General features: G+C 40.1%; 2 protein-coding genes across 5 annotated transcripts in view; one reads left to right on the forward strand and one right to left on the reverse strand.

Moving 5' to 3' along the window:
* The window catches only part of LOC139980540 (UDP-glucuronic acid decarboxylase 1-like), a 94,246-nt gene extending 91,308 nt beyond the window's left edge, over positions 1–2,938 (reverse strand). For 3 of the 4 annotated variants that reach the window (XM_071992256.1, XM_071992255.1, XM_071992254.1), the window contains exon 1: positions 2,786–2,938. The gene's annotated coding sequence lies outside the window, so the exon portion shown is untranslated. The remainder of the gene's footprint in view (positions 1–2,785) is intronic. The other variant, XM_071992257.1, reaches the window with a different exon arrangement.
* A 4,535-nt stretch (positions 2,939–7,473) lies between these two features.
* On the forward strand, positions 7,474–15,828 carry LOC139981382 (uncharacterized). The gene is made up of 4 exons (XM_071993748.1): positions 7,474–8,875; positions 9,833–10,685; positions 11,285–11,534; positions 14,735–15,828. Exons 2-4 carry the CDS (start codon positions 10,371–10,373, stop codon positions 14,851–14,853), a joined length of 684 nt encoding a protein of 227 aa, XP_071849849.1. The 5' UTR covers positions 7,474–8,875; positions 9,833–10,370; the 3' UTR covers positions 14,854–15,828.
* The last annotated feature ends 654 nt before the right edge of the window (positions 15,829–16,482 follow it).

Below are 16,482 nucleotides of genomic sequence, written 5' to 3' on the forward strand. Positions count from 1 at the left end.
GAACATATCGGGTAATAAATATAAGAAAAGTTTCCCCTTCAACACAAAACTATTCTTGTTTAAAACAGCAGCACAGAACCATTCATAATTTGCATATTACACGAAATTTACACTCGGCGTTCAAATGTCCGGAAAATGTTACATCATGTTCAATTTGTTGTGTCGTCACCACGCTGCGATGAACTTGTGGTCAAGTTTGAATGTCGATGACCTACTTATGATCTGTGACCAATGTCAATGGGAATTATGTGTGGAAAAACTGGGGGTTTTCCACGTGTTATATATATACATAGAAGTTTTACGTAAGCGGAGCGAATTTTGGGAAGCTCGTTGATTGTGAGTAAGCACTAATCTAAGCATCAGTATTTGTGAAAAATATCGTAAGGTTTTTCAGAGATTCTCTTTGAATCTCCCCTCCATATATCTCTCTTTCTCCATCCACTCAAAGCTCGACATTTATGCTACTTCTGTTTGGGGGAAATTATCGTAAATATTGAAATATCGCGATAACTTTTTAACTATTTATCGTGATGGTAAAAAGCAAATATCGCCCAGCCCTTCCTCCACGCTATGAATAGCGTTGTATTGATCGGTTCACTCCCGTTGTGTTGGTGGTGAATAGTGAGCGCGGGGAATTTGCGTTCCTTTATTTGGAGTGCGGGGAAAGTAGCGTTCCTTTATTTGGAGCGGGGTTAATTACAGTTAAGCTGCGTTTTGCGCTGAATCGCGCTAATCTTTACCAAGTTGCTTATTGGTGGTACTGTATGCTACCCTGGTCCATTCGGGCCAGCATCTTCTCGTAGTTGTTCGATTATGTTTAGTGTTTTTTGGGGTAATTCGGTGACAGTAAACTATATCCCCGTCACTTATCATGCATGAGGCATCTTTTTGGTCTATTCTTCTGTTCAGTTTGCGGTATCTTCCGATCAAATTGTATTACGGAATCGGCAAGCTGCTTGCATGTTCTGCAGTATATTGTACGGTACGTACCTATTGACGCTCCGCCATGTAAACGATGCCTCCATTTGAGTGGAAATTTTGCTAATAAAATAACCCACTTTACTCAATTTTCTGCTTAAAATTGTCATAGAACGAGTTGTTTGCCTTCATGTGTTCTTGTTTTTAGCTAACAGCTTTTCAAACGCTCGAAATTGGATGTCAAATACAGTACAATTGTTCGCTATCTGTGTTTAAACAGTAGGGATGCACCGGATATCCGGTCCGGCCGGACAGTGAGCAGTTATCTGGTTCCGGCCGGATATTTTTCAAAATCCGGCCGGATATTTTTCAAAATCAGGCAGGATCTTTTCAAAATCTGGCCTGAATTATTCCTTAAAAAGGTGTTGGTATTAACTTAAATCAATGTTAAGTTGTAAACTATTTCCAAAAATTAATAAAAACATTCAAAGTAAGGAAAAATTAGGTTTAAAATGTTTAATTCAATTTGCTCAATGGTCTGACCCACTGTTTCTAAAGATCAACCAAAATAATACAACCATCATACTGCTACTTCTTATTAATGATTTTCTTTTGTGTAATGAAAAAATCCGGTTCTGGCCGGATTTCATGTACTATCCGGCAAAATCCAGTTCCGGCCGGATCCCAAAATTTGGGCTCAGATTTTTTTAAACAATGGGGATTAATTGTAATTAATTAACTTTTGACCAAAAATTATTAGGCATCACCTTATTCATACACAATCCAACAATCATCAGTTCAACTTTGAATATGATCCATCAAAATCTTGAGGAGATTGAGATATTTGAAAATATTACAAAGAATGACCCCCGATGACCCCCTAAATGACCTCAATTTTCCGAACACCCCTCGAAAGTCTCATCCCGAGGAACGTTGTGACCAAGTTTCATTATAACTGGCCATACACTGTACAAACAGGAGCAATTTGAAAATATAGGGCCGCGGCCGGGGCCACAAAAGACCCCTAGTTGATCTTTGATCTCAAATTCATGAACACCCTGAAGGTAAAACTTCCATAGTACTATCGTGACAAACCCTCAACATTGTACCATGGAATCTGTAGGAGAAGAAGCATTTTGTGCAAAATTTGGATACGGTGCATCCCTAATAAACAGTACCTATTTCAGTGTTTGATTTTCGCGGTATACCAAACATGACGTCACATGGTGACCAGAGGCTCCTTTGGGTCAATCTCTGTTTTCAGACATTCCAGAGGTACATGTCACGTGACTACCCAAAATGCCCATATTCGTGGTCATTTTTTGATGGGTTTTGGTAGGTTTCGAAGAGTTTTACACATGTTGGTATGTAAACTCCCAAATTAATGGAAAAACTCAACAAAATTGCTTTATGCCTCAGGCAATTGATTAGGTCTGTGTAGCCTAACGTAACAGTATACTCACCTACATAGTACAAGGCAAAATCAATACATTTTAATATTCTGATGGCACTCGTGCAAGGCCTGCCATTTTAAAAATCTTTAAAAAGTGCTTTCATTTGGAAAACCAAATACCTTCGGACAACCAAATATGAAGGCAAGGTTGTCCGAAGGACAAACTTATAAGCTTCTTAAAAGTCAGCCCAGGTCTGCGCATTATTTGTGGAATATTAACTACGAATATGCCTAGCCTAGTCGGCCTAATGTTAGGCCTACCAAAAATGATAGTTATGTTGGGAATTGTTCCGGTCGTTTTTATACTGCAATGTATAGTCTAATGAACAAGGAGTAATTGCATATATGCTAACGTTAAATGAGTCTAGCCTAGTATTACTACTACTTTCGAAATTGTAAGATGATAGTACTTACTCAGTATTTACGCTAAAATGACGCTTACAATAAATACGTATCGAAATCGCTATACTGTTAAGGCCATAGCAGATGATGTTACATTCATAACTGTCTTCTTGTCGGATTATGATCGAAGTTAGGCTAGTAATACCACGGCTATCATGCAATCGTTTTGTTGTTATTACCCACCACCAACTCTTCTTAGGCTAGACTAGAATTTTACTTACACTTCAAGCTTAGACGTGTGTTTCCGTCAAATGTGTACCGTGAATGTTTAAGCTAGGACGATACGAGGACAGAGGGTAAAAGTGTTACAGTATGTTACCACCAATCAAAATAGATCTTAGAGAAGGTCTGGGGTTTCAGCCAATCGCTGCCAAGCACCCCTATAATCAAGATGTCTGCAAGAAGAATGGCGACTCCAGCCCGACTCCAGGCGTCAGGGGCGTATCCAGGATTTCTAATCCGGGGGGCGCGAATTAATATCTAAGCGGAGCGCCACCATGGGTTGGCGCGCAGCGCACAAGAAATTTCTGGTTATGATACCCCCTAGATCACCGGAAATGGCACTTCTCGGGCTTGAAAATGACCAACCAGATATACACTTTTGCCTGAGAACCAAGTATTTCCCAATAGTTTTTTCCCCATTCATAACCTTTTTGAAAATTTTCACCAGTTACACATCATGTTCGACCTCATCGCATGTCCTGTGGATCATTGCTTTCGTAGGTGATTCTACGTCGCTGACCACAATACCCGACAGCCCCACTTTTTAAGGTTTTCAGCCCATTATTTGTTCCGAATTTGAAAATTCACATTTCTCGTGAATAAATTCACTTCAAAACATACCCATAATGTTGCAAAAAATGTCATCTATGGACAACCAATATAGAAAAACCTCCTTCAACCCTAACAGACCGGTCATAATTACACCAGTAGTGGGAAGTATGATTAAGAATGTTGGTTAGGTAATTTTCGAAAATAATTTATTGGTGTACAAATATTAAACCTTCTTATAACGGCTATTATAAAATTTGGTTGAATGAAATGAAAAAAATACTAGATATTTCCGAAACCGAACACTACACATATAGGTCAAGGAGGCGGGGGGGGGGGGCCTAACAAAATATTTCTTTCTGAAAATTCGGGCAATATGCTGAGAATTTTCTCGGGCACCTATACTGAAAGAAAAATACATTGCAATGATGTAGCTAAAGGAAATGAATAGTTTAAAAATCATCTTTTGGTAATTAAAATAAAGTTCTAAGCTTGGCCGACTAATTAGCCATTACTAATGTAAAAGAGAGTTTTGACATAATTGGACCTCCATGCTTTTTCTCCATCTACATAGGACAATTCGTTGTTCATATGAGCATCCCGCGGTATACTGCGCAATTTGCACGGACCGTACGGTACACGATGGCATGCGATAATAACCGATGCTTGCTTATATGATATTGACTTTAACATGTTGAACCCCGCGGAGCGCGCGAAAAACTTTGGTTATATTTTTCGGGCAAGTCGTTACAGCCCCGCAAATCAAATTGGGTTCCTATGACTACACACGTCGACAGAGGCTATTCAACTTGGAACCGCCATTTTCATGCTCACTGACATGATGTCATATCTGCTGTTTGCTTCACCACGAGTTGGCGCGAAGCGAACAAGAAAATGTTGGCCGAAACTGCCTCCCAGATCGCTGGAAATGGCACTTCCCAGGACCATGGGTTGGCGCGAAGCGTACAAGAAAATTTTGGCCGAAAATGCCTCCCAGATCGCTGGAAATGACACTTCCCATGCCCTTCTGAGTTGCATCTAAGCATTTTCTATTTTGAAATTACTAGCGTTATCATAAAAAAATATACTCGGGGGGGGGGGGGGGTCGTTTTTCCCGTTCCCGAAATGCGTCATGTTCCCCGACGACTCGGTCGAGTTCGAGACCAGCCACAGTTGGTTTCATAGCACAATTGTTTAAGGCGTCCATACACACACACACGCGTTATGATAGACCATATATAGTATATATATATATAGATACATTATAGTGAGAGAGGACAAATGGAAACGTCAAAAATGGATTTAGGGTAGGGTGAGGCGCACGCCCCTTCCGAAATCCTCGATCCGTCACTGGCTACCCGGCCATGTGTATATAATAGGGATCAGCGCTGTAATTATGTCACTGTTCCCCTTTCTCTTCCCTTGGCGTTTTGTTTTCTTTTACTCCCTCCTTTTCTCCTTTTTTCTTTCTTTCTTCTTTTTCTTTTCCCTTCCTTCCTTCCTCTCCTCCTCCTCTTTCCCCCCCTCTTTTTTCCCTTTTTTCTTCTCTTTTTTTTCTCTCCCCTTTCTCTTACCCGGGGGGCGCGCGCCCCCAACGCCCCCCTGAATACGCGCCTGGGCGTGTATAGATAAGATTAAGGAGCATTGATCATACTCAGTATACAGATAAGAAATGGCGAGGGGTTGATTCGAGTGCTTTGGAAGCGATGAAGAAGTCCGAATATCGAGCACAGTGGCGGCGGAACAGGGAGGGCTTGGGGGGCTCAGCCCCCCAATGAAAAAGTTGAGGGGGCAAATGCATGATAAGCCCCCCCCCCCACAATATTTACCAAGGCTCCGAAACGTGCATCTGCCCATTTTTCAATGCATACTTGTCGATCTGTCCGATGCACACGTATACTATATAGGTGAAATAATTTTAGTAATTGCTGGGGGACCCTGGTCCCTCGGACCGTCCCCTGGCTATAGACCACATTGTCACCCCAACCGCGTCTTCACGCCCCGTGAAAAGTGGAAGCAGTTAGTGTGAGTACCGGTAAGCGTAACACAACTTCGTCTTAGGCCAATGACTTGCCTCATTTCAGCCAGTTCTCCAACATCCTCTTACTTAGTGGCGGAGCGTCCATATATACAGTCAGGGGGCGGATCCCCCCCCTCCTGACGGACTCAAATGGACTGCTGGCGCCCTTTTCAGCTTTTCACTACTTTTAACTTATTCGCGATTATTGACTATTTTATTGCGCTCTCATATACCTATTGACATTTGTCATATTCTGTTGGTGTAATTTTCCGACAAAATGGCGACGACACCTATTTATTCTCCGTTTATCTGCAAATTAGCAAGGCCCGGAAAGGGTCATTTCCTGCAATCTAGGGAGTAACTTTACTCAAAAATTTTCTGTACGCTCCGCGCCAACCTGTGGTGGCGCTCCGCTTAGATAGTGTCGAAAGCGCCCAGGCTACAGACCATTCTTGCCCCCCCTGACCAATATCCCTAGCTCCGCCAATGCCCTTACTACACTCAAAAACGTCTTTGCGAGTACACTACGAGTAATAGCTACTCTCTTAAAACACCATCGAATATACAAATTACTATGTTTTTACAGACTTTTACGTGCAATCTGAGAAATTGCAGGCTTGAGACCCATATTTTAGGGCTAGGTATTCGCAGCATAAAACACTCGGGAAGTGCCGTTTCCGGCCATCTGGGGGTTTGAAAAAACCCAAAATTTTCTTGTACGCTCCGCGCCAACCGATGGTGGCGCTCCGCTTAGATAGTCTCCACATATTAGCCCCCCCCCCCCCAATAATTTTACCGTTCCGCCGCGCCTGATCGAGCAATGTCGCACGCACAAACTTTTTTGTCTCCGTTTCGCCTAACTGTGCCGCCTGCGAATTTTTTTCCCCGTAGTACAGCGAGGGGAACATGAATTATTCATGCTCTTACAGAAAATTCCACCACTTCAAAAGTTCGCGGGGTTTTCCAGGTCTACAAGATACGTCATTCATTGGACTGTATGATGACATTTCTCGACATACTAAACTGTGTACAAAACGGTTTTCTTGAGAAGTACTGTCACGTGAGGGCTGGGCGAAATTTCCTGTTGAGAAATGAATTATTCATTTTTCACTTGTAACATAGCGCTGTTGTACCAGGGAGTTGTTAACAACTCCCTGGTTGTACAACTTTGCGCACGCTCGTGATCACGTACACTGAATCATTGTCAGAAAGTTTTTCCATCACATACGTACGTACGTTACACATGAGATTATGTTGAACGTATAAAAACCTAGGAAAAAACATGATCGTAACCTCGTATTTCTGTTCAAATGAAGATACCTACGAGAATGTCAGTGCTTGGCTGACTTGGAGATAGGCTTGAGTGTACTTTTTACTTTACTAAGTATAGTGTGGCCCTTGATCAGTTTAAATGTTACTCTTTGTCTTTCCATTTCCTAGTCCGATTAGACCGATGGAACATGTTTTATTATTATTATTATATATAGGTCCCAAATTCTAGCGTGCCATAATTCATTAATTTCTAGTAGTAGAAGTATTCAAAAAGTACTTTCCTGTTCAAACACAAGGCCTGCAGGCTGTAGTCTATGCTGCATCTATACCTGATTAAAAAACACTTTTGTTACAGCTTGCAGCCAGGCTTTGGCAAGAATCTTGATAGACCTATAAATAGGGTTACTAAGTTGTTATTTGTGTTAACGTTATATTCGTCAGTGATGAACATGACGATTTACATTTCACAGATTAAGCCAATATAGCCTACTCATTAGAGTGTGCATGGTGAAAGCAGCTGTTTATCTTGGGTCTCATCAAGTGGCTCTCACGGTGCTCATTCACTATGTGTTTATGCAACCCTAAACAGCAGTGGCGTAGCCAGACTTTTCCATCTGGGGGGCAAAGGGGGGGGGGGCGAAGGGTCTGATTGGTGGGGCAGACTAAGCTAGAACAAAAGACATACCAAACAGTTTGCATGACAAACTGTGGCAAATCAGGCATTGTGTCAGCAATGTAGGGTACAGATGGTCACTCTAGTTAGCTGACGTTTTATGTTATTTCCACATAGGTATTATTAACGATAAAACAGATCACTGAAAAAGTCATCGATAATTCTTTAAAAATCTGAATAGACTATGATCTTTCTGTCAGTATTCAAAGATGATCAGCATGATATCTGACTTGCCTGGGAGTGTAACCACCCCCCCCCCAAATCAACAAAAGATGTTATCATTCCCCCTTCGGGCCCTTCTTTTGCACTTTCTAGGGCTCACTCAAACAGTCTAACGAAGGTTAATTCGCCTATTCTGATGACTGTCTGCGAACTTATCGACGAATTTCGCGCCCTATTTACAAGGTGGCCATATTTTCGTGACTGAAATCGGGGACATTTATTGCGTGACTGATATGGGGGAGGGGTTTCCTTTGGAAAATTTTTAAGTGCCTAAGGTGCTTAGATGTAAAATGGTGATACTTTGAAGCACTTTCTAAATCAATTTTATTTTCAAACATTGTAGCTTTTTCTTAAATGAAATCCACTTACTTTACGTGGTTCTTTGAGAGCTTGTGATTTGCTCATGCTCACACTATAAGTGTCGTTGTGTCGCCGTAGTTGCCATTTATACGGTCGAAAGAGTGCTAGGCTAGATCGATCAATATTTTTAACAGTGTTTCCCCTTACACTGGCCCACCTGAAATACTGGTTATAAGTTCCGTTCTGCAACTGCACACTTGACTAAATTTTGTTTTTACAATTATTTCACTAATAATGTGGGACATTTTCGAAATTCCTGAACATTTTGACGAATCGCGGACACTTGTTCATCGGGGACAGCACACTGTAATCGGGGACTGTCCCCGAAAATCGGGGACGTCTGGTCACCTCGGGCCTATGAGCTCACTACGGAAACACAAACGTATATAGACTACTAGGCTGTTCTGTGTTGAATGTACCTAACCCAAGAAACATATCGCGATTGGTCGCGTAGGCGTAGCAAAACATGTAAGTTTCAGTCAAAATGCAAATTGTTTCTAAATACTGTGATATTCATTCTGCCATACACGTCACTCACGTGTGAATCATTTTGGAACACAATCCAGGGATCAGGGATAACCTTGTAAACATAAACTGAACGTAGCCTCCGCTTGTGAGTGCCGCGGAGACCGTTTAATTAAATCGCCAACCCGTTTCCACATTTGACAATACAGAGACAGTGGCGTTTTTTGCGCTGCTGCTTGGGTCAAATTCTTTTTCGAAGCAATGTTCCCATGGAAGTGATTTTTATTTTGGCCACCCAATTTCACAGATAGAGAATTAGGTAAAAGGTAAAGAATAAAAATTGCATAAAAACCATGGTAATATGCACATAGGCCCAGCAACATATTTAGTGTGCATTCAAGTTTTTTTTCTCAGTCAATAATTCCATTTGGGGGGGGGGGGCAAGTGGGGGGGGGGCGAGCATTTCAACTGGGGGGGGGGGCTACCGCCCCCCTGCCCCCCCCCCCCCCCCCCGCTGGCTACGCCACTGCTAAACAGCTAAAACTTAACTGGTTTAATTTTGGTTCAAAATTGCCTCTTTAATTTTTACTATAATTACTACAAAAACATGTAATCCCATGTGGATGTCAGGAGTCCCATTTGGGTGTTCAACAGCTAGGTCAATGTCAGATTGGTGCCATATCACATATACACCATATTGAGCTTGTAAGTTGTACTGGACACATACCTTTACTGGCAAAGTGACTAATCATAAATAGGAATTCCTGCTTGATTGTTTCGTGGAAGTGATAATTAATGCATGTTCTTTTTGGCATTTTAATTTGAAAACATGATAATTGTAACTTGATGCCATATATATCTAGGTAAGGTATAATAAAAGAATGCAGGCATTATCACTCAATCTGAATCATATCCAGCCACTCTCTGAGCTTACTATTTAGCCAAGCTATAGAAATCAAGACTACGTGAAAGAATTGCATTGGCTCAAATTTTTGCACAATAATTAAGTTAATTTTTCAAATTTATAAACTCACATCGGTGGGTATATTCAGTGGAAATGGAGTCATGGACCCTTCCATTCAAATAGTCACCCAATGTATTTGTATCAAATAACCTCCCCGTCCTCCTCAAAGTAGGTTAATTTGGAGCTAATTTCGCTAATTAACAAAAGAGATTGCTCCTTAGAAATCTCATAGGAAAGGAGTGACAGATTTAAATAGGTTGCAAGTACTTTTTATGAAATATAACCTTAAAATGGTTCTTTCTTCTGTTTTAGAATCGACTCCCACCTCAGTACCACCACTTTATATGTAAGCATGTGGATGGAGAATCTGCAATTCAAGAGGAGACTACCATCAGACTGTCTCTAAGGAAAGAAGATGTTTCTCAATGGTTGAAAGACTTTCAAGACTCATCTGACATAACATGGAGAAAGTCCAAAACTTACACTCTATTGCAGGAGGTCTACCTCTGGGGGTTTCATAACTTCATCTGAAACCCAGCAAACTATAGAAAATGGCCTGAGGCTGCTGCATTCGATATTTCCTGATAGTGCATATTTCAACAGAAATGAATTGCGTCCAAAAGTGGTCATCACAGATGATTGCGAAGCTCTGAGGCAAACAATTACTGCAGTTTACCCGAACACTCGCACCATTCTTTGTGTGTTCCACATATTGCAGGCAATGTGGCGTTGACTGTGGGACTCTCAAAATGGAATTCCCAAGCATGACCAAGCAAGCTTTCTCAACATCATCAAAAGCTTGGTGTATGCTCAGTCACTAACACAGCTGGATGAGCGCTATGAAACCTCCATGAATGATGCTCTGGTTTCAAAATATGGCAAGTTCAAGGAACATTTGGCATCTGTGTTTGCAAGAAAGAATGTATGGGCCATTAGTCACCGTGACTCACTCCCTGTACGAGGGAACCACACCAAAAACTTCTGTGAGGCAGCAATGAGGATTGTTAGAGATAAAGTTCTATACAGAATGAAGGGTTTTAATGTGACTCAACTTGTAGACTTTATGGATACCCGATTTGAGATGTACTACGAATGTCGTCTCACTGATTTGGCAAATAACCGCATGTCTAACTTAGTCAACTCAAAGTTCTTCCTGAGGGATCATTAAGTGAACAGTGACAACATAGAAAAGTTTGGTTGTTCCAAAAATAGGATAAGTATATATAGAAACAAATAAATGTGGTTGTTAACTTATTGTCCCCCAGGACCATTCCAAACTGAAGAAAAAATAAGAAACCAGAAAACAGGTAGTTCTAATTTCAATGAAATTCACCAGCAATATGCTGTCTAATATTATACGATAAAAACATTACTCGTACTTGCATGGGTGAGACTTTCATCACTTGACAAGAAAAAGCAAAAACTAGCAATTCTGTGGGCGTCACATGGCCCTTAATTGAAGTAATAATAACATGAAAGTTCTGTGTATAAAGCAAGGCAGAAATATTTAATTATGCTTTTTTTCATGGCAGCTTGGCCGTCTCTACCCAACTTATCCATGCTCCTCCATACAAGCTATTTGAGTGGCATTCTTTTCAGCACATTAAATTAGAGCCCACATTTATGTATGCATGTAAGTGTTTGTGTATGAATGTATGTTTATATATATGACATGTATGCATGTATGTATGTATGTATATGTGTATTTTATTGAAGACATACCCACCTTAAGTAACTTTGATAAGATACAATTGAGATTCCTAGAGTGTTTATACTTTTACTTACATGCAGATAGATGACTCCTACTACCGAGTGCCAAGCTTCTCCACAGGGACCACTGAAGTTGTGTATGATGTCAACATGGATGTAGGCACATGCACTAGTCCAGTGGGAAAGACCGGTGGTCCATGTAAGCATCAGCATGCTGTCATGCGAGCATACAATTTGCAAGGTTCCAACTTTGTTAGTGTATCAACGCCTAAACACAGGCAGATGTTCTATTATATTACTACAGGTATGCATGCATGCAATTCCATGTTAGACTTAAAGGAGGATAATGCGTTTGTGGTATAGAAAATTGTCATACCCACAAACACTCAATTCAATCTACACAATGATAGACTATTCAAAATAATATTGCTGGGTATCTTTACTTGCCAGAAATGAGGTTCACACAAAGAAAACTGAACAGTTTTGTAACTCACTAAAAATTTGTTCAACCCAACCTTTCCAAAATTCAAACAATGCAGCTTTCATAAATCATGTATTGTGTGACATTTTAGTGAAACAACACTATTTTCACAGTTAGTTGTGAAGACTGAGTAGCCTACAATATGGTAGGAGAGATATTTTTTTCACTCTCCTGTGTGATGAAATGTAAACGCATTATTCACCTTTAAGTTCAGGAGTCAGGGGGTTTGGAGATTGTCTATTTTGCATTAGTAGTAGTTCCATGCAGAGCGCAGAAGGAGCTGGTTCACATTTGTATGCATCTGAAAATATTCAGAAAACCTTGGAAGATAAACAGCATAACTGGTCTAACAGTAATAATTTTTTATATCAAAATTACTGTTACAACAACCACTGTAATCATTTACCTTGCCTGCTAGCTCTGTCAGCCTTCTAAATATAGTCTCTACTTTATGTATCAGTATGCCCATCTGTCCTGTCTACACTTTGATTTAATCTGTATTATACCTCATGATTAATAATACGAAAACAGTCAGCTTATAGGAATCCTTTAAATGATTTTGAGGGATAGAGTTCTAACTAGTTAATAGTATGTCAGAGATCATGAAAGGATGGTCATTGAAACCGCAAAGCATCACTGTAAAGTGAAGATGGAGGGAGCTGGGGGAGGGGGGGTGTGGGTGAATTAGTTTGAGTAAGGCACATGCAACTAGAATAGTTTTGGATGATACTTTGAGTCAATCAAGTCCTAACCAATTAACAAAATTGCTTTGCCCTCAAAGGCTTCTTCCTAATCAAGGGAAGCAAAGGCATATAAGGATGGCAGGATCTGGACTCCACCACAATTCCCAAATTGTATGGATGACTCAAAAATGTTGGGAAATCTTGAATATTTTCAGTAGGTTCTTGAAGGAAGTTATTTGGAAATTAAAGTTATTAAGGTTATACTTGGCTGATACTGTGCATCAATCTATTACGGCCCTCAAGCCATTTCATACATTACTGATACGTCATGCCTTGGAATTTTTGTGACATTTTATTATACATGCTTTACTATATCTATGCAGTTACTGCATGAGGCAGCCCTTAATTGTAAGTTTTTATATTGAAAATACCAAAGTATATTGTTTTTTTGAACACCACATCACTTATAAGTGAATTTGGATCAGTCTGAGGTAAATATTGGAGAACTGGCACTCAAATGATTTATCCCCCTTGACTCTGCCAGCAGGTTGCCCTACCACAGGCCTATGGATCCCACATGACTTACAGGTTTGCACAATACAGCAATCTGGTTTAAAGCTTGCCACCATCCATCACTGGCAATGCACCAATATGAAATTTGGTCAAGTCCCCTCTCCCCTCCTGCTTGTTATTTCAATACATTTACATGCAAAATGCATGGTTCATGTAATTCTGATCATCTTGTTGTGTGTGCAAAATTTGGGCAAGATTTTTCAAGAATATGTTCTCCCCCAAAATTAAATTATCACATACAGTATGTATAAAGATAAGTGAACAATTTATGATGCCTGTGGGAGAGCAGTTTGGTATGATTTTTGAACCTAATTTTAGCTTGTAGTCTGCTTTTGTTTCCCGGCCAACTTATTATCACCCCACTGTGGTATGTTGCACCAGTTGGCCGGTTCATTTCATTTGATGTGATCCCTGAAAGCTGCACATGTTGACTTTGCATTTTTTGTCAGTCAGCAGTCAGAGGCTCACTATTTTATCTGGTAGAGGCACAAAATAATTTATTAAGAATATTGCTTTACAGTAGATTTAACAGAAATTTAAATTTGGGCAGCAGCTATTGCAATTAAGCTTCCTATATGAGGTGGAGGGATTCTGCATTTTGTGGCTGTATGTTTGATAGAGAATTAACCATGGAATGTTAAAATAAAAGCCATTTTCAACATGACATGAGTGACTTTTTGGTAAAAATAATCATTTTTGTGGTCTTGTATATATTGGTTTGGTATAAAACTGCATTTTCATGCAAAATTGGCCAGTCATCATGCTAAAACAGGATTAGTTTAAGTTATTAGTAAAGGTATAGGCCTTGCACTGTAGATATGCATTTTTCATGGAATGAAAAAAGGACTGACTTTTAGTAAGAATATACCCCTCAAATGTTCAATACTGACTCTTTACTTGTGGTCTTTGTTAAATCATTTTAATGAAGATTAAACTTACTTGTTCCACACTCCTGAATTAAATTATATGTGGGGGGGGGGGGCTGTGTGGTCGTTACAGAATATGGGTTGGGATGGGTTTCTGCTTGTGGTTTGGAGTTGGCTTTTTGGGGCTGGTTTGTAGAGCTTTATTTAAATTTTTATTTGTCATATGTCATAGCTGAATGAGGCATGATGCAGTTCTTCTCGAACATGAATACTGCTAATTCAATCAAGGCTAAAATTATTACCCTCTGGAAGTAAACAATTGAGGATCAGTGTATAAGCAAACATGGTAGATGTCAAAATATTTTCCCATTAAACCTGAAATGACTCTTTACCTTGAAAGTCTCCCAACAGAACAGAACTTAAACTGTGATTGGAATTGCAATGTAGTTTGCGACTGATTTTGTTGGGCCGGTGAGGCGGGGGGGGGGGGGGGGGTGCAGCTAGGAAATGTCTCTCTGTCAAATCCTTCAGGCTGATTTTATAAAGACAAATAAATTAAGACAAATCCAAAAATAACATCTGAAATGTTCCGTTTCCAGTTTAGGTGCCTTTATCGATCGCTTTTAGACGAGCAGTCAAATCCAGTATATCCAATCCCTTATATGTTATATGCATGGGCAACAGAATCTTTAGATGACTCATCTCACGGCAGAAGGTCCCAGCTAGCCTTAGTGAAACATTTATTCATAACCACTGACAACAGAGAGTGCTGGTAATCGTTACAATTACAAGTTATTGGGCTAATAATGCCTCTTTACACCCCTCCCCTATCAATCACTCATACCAAAACCATTGGGAATTTGCATCATGTCCACTTTGCTTTTCATTGTGTACTTTCCAGACCCAGACATTCTTCATTGCGTCAAGGGAATTACGAGCCTCAAAAATCTGCTCTTCTACTGGATACTCGCTTCACCATACAACTGCAACCACAAACAATTTTTTTTACTAATTAAATAAAGTACTTACCAACCATATCGTCACACCATTCAAAATACGAACTTTATTACACATCATGTACAAGTAGTAGCCCACATAACGTTTAGTTGTTCGCCATTGCTTTTCGTGGCTCAGAAACAAGTAATCTGAATATTTATGTAGGAGGGCGTTGTGGTCAAGTGGTTAAGGCAGTGGACTTGTGATCTAAGGATTACAGGTTCGAGCCCTGGCCAGATCATTGCGTTGTGTCCTTTGGCAAGGCGCTTTATCTCCATTGCCTCTCTTCACCCAGGTGTATAAATGGGGACCTGCGAGGTAACTTGTAAATATAGTTGCGTGCGCCGGTTTGTGGCTGCACCCTATGGGAAGTCCCCTGGGGGACACGTGGTTGTGGTGCACTGTGGTGCCCCAGGAGAGATTGATTGAATTGTGCACACTTTGGTGTGTGGGTGTGACAAGTTACCAATGACCAGGGGTTAAGTTGTAAAGTCATGTGAGGAGGCATTAGCCTCATACAAGACTGTAAACCTTCAACTTTAACTTTATTAAATGTATGAATAATTCATGACTTTCACTGGCTGTACTACGAAAATAAATATCGCTACCCGGCAGGCAAATATGTTGCTGTCTGGAATATTGGGTATTAGGTCCATTCGACTGAAACGACCAGTTTGGTTATCACATGTGTTGTCAGGATTATCATCATGAACAGCCATACGGTTCTGGATATTTCTGAACTTAAATTTAAACAGGGTAGCCATATGAACATTCACAAGTCAATCACATGCTCTGAGATCATTTCTCATGTTTTTGCTTTGTCATGACCCCTGCTTCAAGGTGTCCTGGGTATTACAGGGTATTACACAAAGTCATTGCCCACAAAACCATGAGTATGAAGTATTGAATTCAATAGATTTTAATTATTTCTAGAAGTTTATGCTCTTACTCATATGCTATGATGGATGGCTTGTTGTCAATTAGAAAAGAAAAAATTAAAACCATTACATAAACACGGTCATTTCACATACTGAGAGATGCCTCTTACTTACTGTGTTGGTCAGGAGAGGAAATCCATGGATATGTTACCTTCATGTGTAAAGTTAAGTCTCTATTTTTGCATTTCATCTTTGTTTTGTGATTTCCTTGTAATCCTATCAAGAACATTGTTTCCCAGAAGACAAACTATGTTTATGCTTCTAATTGGCGCACCTCTCAGTTTTAGTCACATACGACCCCCCCCCCCTTCACCCTAAAGCACTACAAAATGCTGATTGATAGGTGGTGGTTCCCAGTGTAAGCTACTATCGAATAACAATACTTGTCCATAATTTTGGGGGGTAGTTTGGCACAGAGGTTAGTCAAACTTTTGGCTTTAAAGGTAGTCAGTACAGGCTCCAAATTATAGCATGCTATAATTGCTAGAAGTTTTCAAAGGTACTTTCATGGAGGTCTTTACTCTCCAAATTGTTCTCAGAAATTGTTAACGAACAAACAAGATGACTGAATGTCCCAATTTAGAAATTTCCTTGTAGGTTGTAATAAAAACAGTTTAAGAATTTTGACCAAAGGTGACCATATTTGAATATCTAGCATATTTGGGACCAATACAGCATACCTTTAAGAGGAACCACACCTGGAATTAGTGATTTA

Source organism: Apostichopus japonicus, chromosome 15 (assembly GCF_037975245.1).
Source record: "Apostichopus japonicus isolate 1M-3 chromosome 15, ASM3797524v1, whole genome shotgun sequence".
NCBI classification, from domain to species: domain Eukaryota; kingdom Metazoa; phylum Echinodermata; class Holothuroidea; order Aspidochirotida; family Stichopodidae; genus Apostichopus; species Apostichopus japonicus.

Coding starts and splice junctions, on each gene's coding strand:
- LOC139981382 (XM_071993748.1), top strand. CDS start 10,371: ATGAATGATGCTCTGGTTTCAAAATATGGCAAGTTCAAGGAACATTTG. Junction 10,686..11,284: donor AGTTCTTCCTGAGGGATCAT/TAAGTGAACAGT, acceptor TGAGATTCCTAG/AGTGTTTATACTTTTACTTA. Junction 11,535..14,734: donor GTTCTATTATATTACTACAG/GTATGCATGCAT, acceptor TGTACTTTCCAG/ACCCAGACATTCTTCATTGC.